Raw genomic sequence first — 2998 nt, 5'->3', positions numbered from 1 at the left:
AGTGGGCGAGTCTGGCGGTGACCGCCGTGGAGACAGAGGCAGAGGCGGCGGCGGTGTGGTCCTCCCGCCCCAGCGACCCCCGCAGGGCTCACCACTGCTCCAGCTGGTTCCAGCGTTTGGCGGTGTCCTGCTCAGGGACAGAGGCCGTGGATGGCGGGTGGCTGGACTCATACCTCTCCGAGAGCTCCTCCAGGCTCAAGGTCTCGGGGCTGGCCAGGTCTCCTGCCAGGAGGAGCCCCAGGTCTTCCAGGGTGACGGCACTCAGCTGGGAAGGGGCCGATGCCCCTGAGGGGCCACTGTCGGCCGGCTCTGCAAGGAGACGTCTTGGGAGTTCGCCCCTTGGGGTCCGGCTCCCACTGGAGCTTACGGGAATGGCGCCCCAAACCCCTGCAGGACCTTTGCCCACCACCCAGAGCTCAACGCGTCTCCCTGGGTCACACAGGATCCAGAGGGGCTTGGCTCAGAGAAGTCCAGGGCCCTGCCTGAAGACACACAGCACTGGGCGGCAGAAACACGCAGCACCCCACCTGGCCAGCTTGTGGGAGCCCAGGGTCAGAAGCAGAGCGGTCCCCACCCTCACACCTGTGGCAGACCCCTCCCCGGGCCCGCTCCTCCACTCCGCCCTCAGCTCTGGCTCACCTGACATGGCTGCTGGGCTGCACCGGCCACTCTGCCCAAGGCTGTGGCCTGGGCCTGGGGCCTCTGAGGTTGCCCAGAGCTGGGCACAGGCTGGGGGGTCAGGGGCCAGAGGAAGTTCCGTGAAAGCTCTGGGCCTTGAGGGACGAGCTGCTGCCGTCGTCTGGCTGCCTTCCCAGGGACCGTGGTCCACAGAGGGACAGATAATACACTGGCACTAAAAAGGACGGTGCTGCACCACAGCTCTCCTCAGGGGAGCCCCTAAAAGACAGCAATAAAGAGAAATTCTCCCAGTGAGTAGAGTTGAGAATAGTGTATTTATTTGTTTGTTCACTCTGGATGGAGGGATAAATGGGCTGAGATTTCACTTCCAGCGTTGAGGGCTTTGTCTGGTTAATCAGGGCCCTGGGGCCGGGTGCAGGGAATCACTTCAGGTCAGGAGGGCGAAACCAGCCTGGCCAACTTGGTGAAACCCATCTCTACTAAAAAAACACAAAACTAGCCGGGCGTGGTGGCTCACGCCTGTCGTCCCAGCTACTCAGGAGGCCTGAGGCAGTAGGATCGCTTGAACCCGGGTGGCGGAGGTTGCAGTGAGCCGAGATCACACCACTGCACTCCAGCCTGGGTGACAGAGTGAGACTCTGTCTCAAAACAAACAAACAAACAAAAAATTAGCTGAGTTGGCCGGGCCTGGTGGCTCATGCCTGTAATCCCAGGACTTTGGGAGGCCAAGGTGGGCGGATCACCTGAGGTGAGAAGTTTGAGAGTAGCCTGGCCAACGTGGCAAAACTCCGCCTCTACTAAAAATATAAAAATTACCTGGGCATGGTGGCGAGTGCCTGTAATCCCAGCTACTCCAGAGGCTGAGGCTGGAGAATCTCTTGAGCCCAGGAGGCAGAGACTGCAGTGAGCTGAGATCGTACCACTGCTCTACAGCCTGGGCGACAAGTGCGAAACTTCATTTCAAAATAAATAAATAAATAAATAAATAAAATAAAGTTAGCTGCCTGTGGTGGCCTGAGCATGTGGTCCTAGCTACTCAGGAGGACTGCTTGAGCCCAGGAGGTTGAGGCTGCAGTGAGCCCTGTTTTTACCACTGCACTCTAGCCTAGGTGACAGAGTTTGTCTAAAAAAAAAAAAGTCATCATAGGATCCCATACGACGTTGCTCAGAATAGGGATTCTTTTTATGGCAAAGAAAGTACAACAGAGAGCACGGCCATAAAATCCACTGGTCTTTTCACGTTCCCCATCATCTAAAGCTATTGCTAACAGAATTGGAGTGGCCTATTCAAGGTTCACCATAGCCATCAGGTTGGAGATCATCCCCTGTGGGTTTCGGATACTGTCCTCCACGCTATATTTATGTGCTGAACTCATGCTGATATGTATTCAAAATGGTTAGAATACATGAGTCTGGGAACAAATGGTAAAAGTAGGATTTGCTCTACTCACTTGGGAAACAGAAAGCTTGAATTTAAAGCTATAACTTCCATCTTGGTCTCTTTGGACTTCTTTTTTTTTCCCCCCCATTTATTTATTTATTTATTTAGAGATGGAGTCTCGCTTGTTGCCCAGGCTGGAGTGCAATGGCACTATCTTGGCTCACTGCAGCCTCCGCTTCCTGGGTTCAAGTGATTCTCCTGCCTACTTTAGCCTCCTGAGTGGCTGGGATTACAGGCACCCGCCACCACGCCCGGCTAAATTTTTTGTATTTTTAGTAGAGACAGGGTTTCATCAGGTTGGCCAGGCTGGTCTTGAACTTCTGACCTCAGTTGATCCACCTGCCTCAGCCTCCCAAAGTGCTGGGATTACAAGTGTGACCCACCGGGCCTGTCCGCAGCAACTCTGTTGGGCAACTGGACAGAAAATGAATAGACTCCCTTGGGTCAATTAGATGTGTCAAAGGTGACAGAGTCCTATAGTTATAGAACAAGATGACCTGAGATGGGGCTGTGGGAGTGGAAGATGCTTGCTCCAATACTGGGAATATGAAGTAAAGCAGCTTGGTCTGATCTGAGGTGTACCAAATAAGAGTAAGCCTGGGGTTTGACACTGATGGCAATAACTGCCAGGATCAGTCATTCAGGCTAGTCGTTCTTTTTGTAATCTCCTCTGTACTATTATTAAATGAGATCCATAGATAATACAGTCAAACTGACTACACACACACACATATATATACATTTATATATATACATACATTTATATATATACACACACACATATATATATATACACATTTTTTTTTTGGAGACGGAGTCTCGCTCTGTCACCCAGGCTGGAGTGCAGTGGCGCGATCTCCACTCACTGCAAGCTCCGCTGCCTCCCGGGTTTACGCCATTCTCCTGCCTCAGCCTCCC

The 2998-nt window shown here is 53.0% G+C and overlaps 1 protein-coding gene across 1 annotated transcript in view; it reads right to left on the bottom strand.

Moving 5' to 3' along the window:
• The window catches only part of CCDC154 (coiled-coil domain containing 154), a 16832-nt gene extending 16186 nt beyond the window's left edge, over window positions 1-646 (bottom strand). The window contains exons 1-2 of the mRNA XM_011957498.1: window positions 640-646; window positions 93-429 (exon numbers count right to left, since the gene is read on the bottom strand). Coding sequence (XP_011812888.1) covers window positions 93-429; window positions 640-646 — 344 coding nt within the window. The remainder of the gene's footprint in view (window positions 1-92; window positions 430-639) is intronic.
• Between the last annotated feature and the right edge of the window lie 2352 nt (window positions 647-2998).

This window comes from Colobus angolensis, unplaced genomic scaffold (genome assembly GCF_000951035.1).
Source record: "Colobus angolensis palliatus isolate OR3802 unplaced genomic scaffold, Cang.pa_1.0 Scaffold443, whole genome shotgun sequence".
Lineage (NCBI taxonomy): Eukaryota > Metazoa > Chordata > Mammalia > Primates > Cercopithecidae > Colobus > Colobus angolensis.
This window is presented reverse-complemented; position numbering and strand designations above follow the sequence as displayed.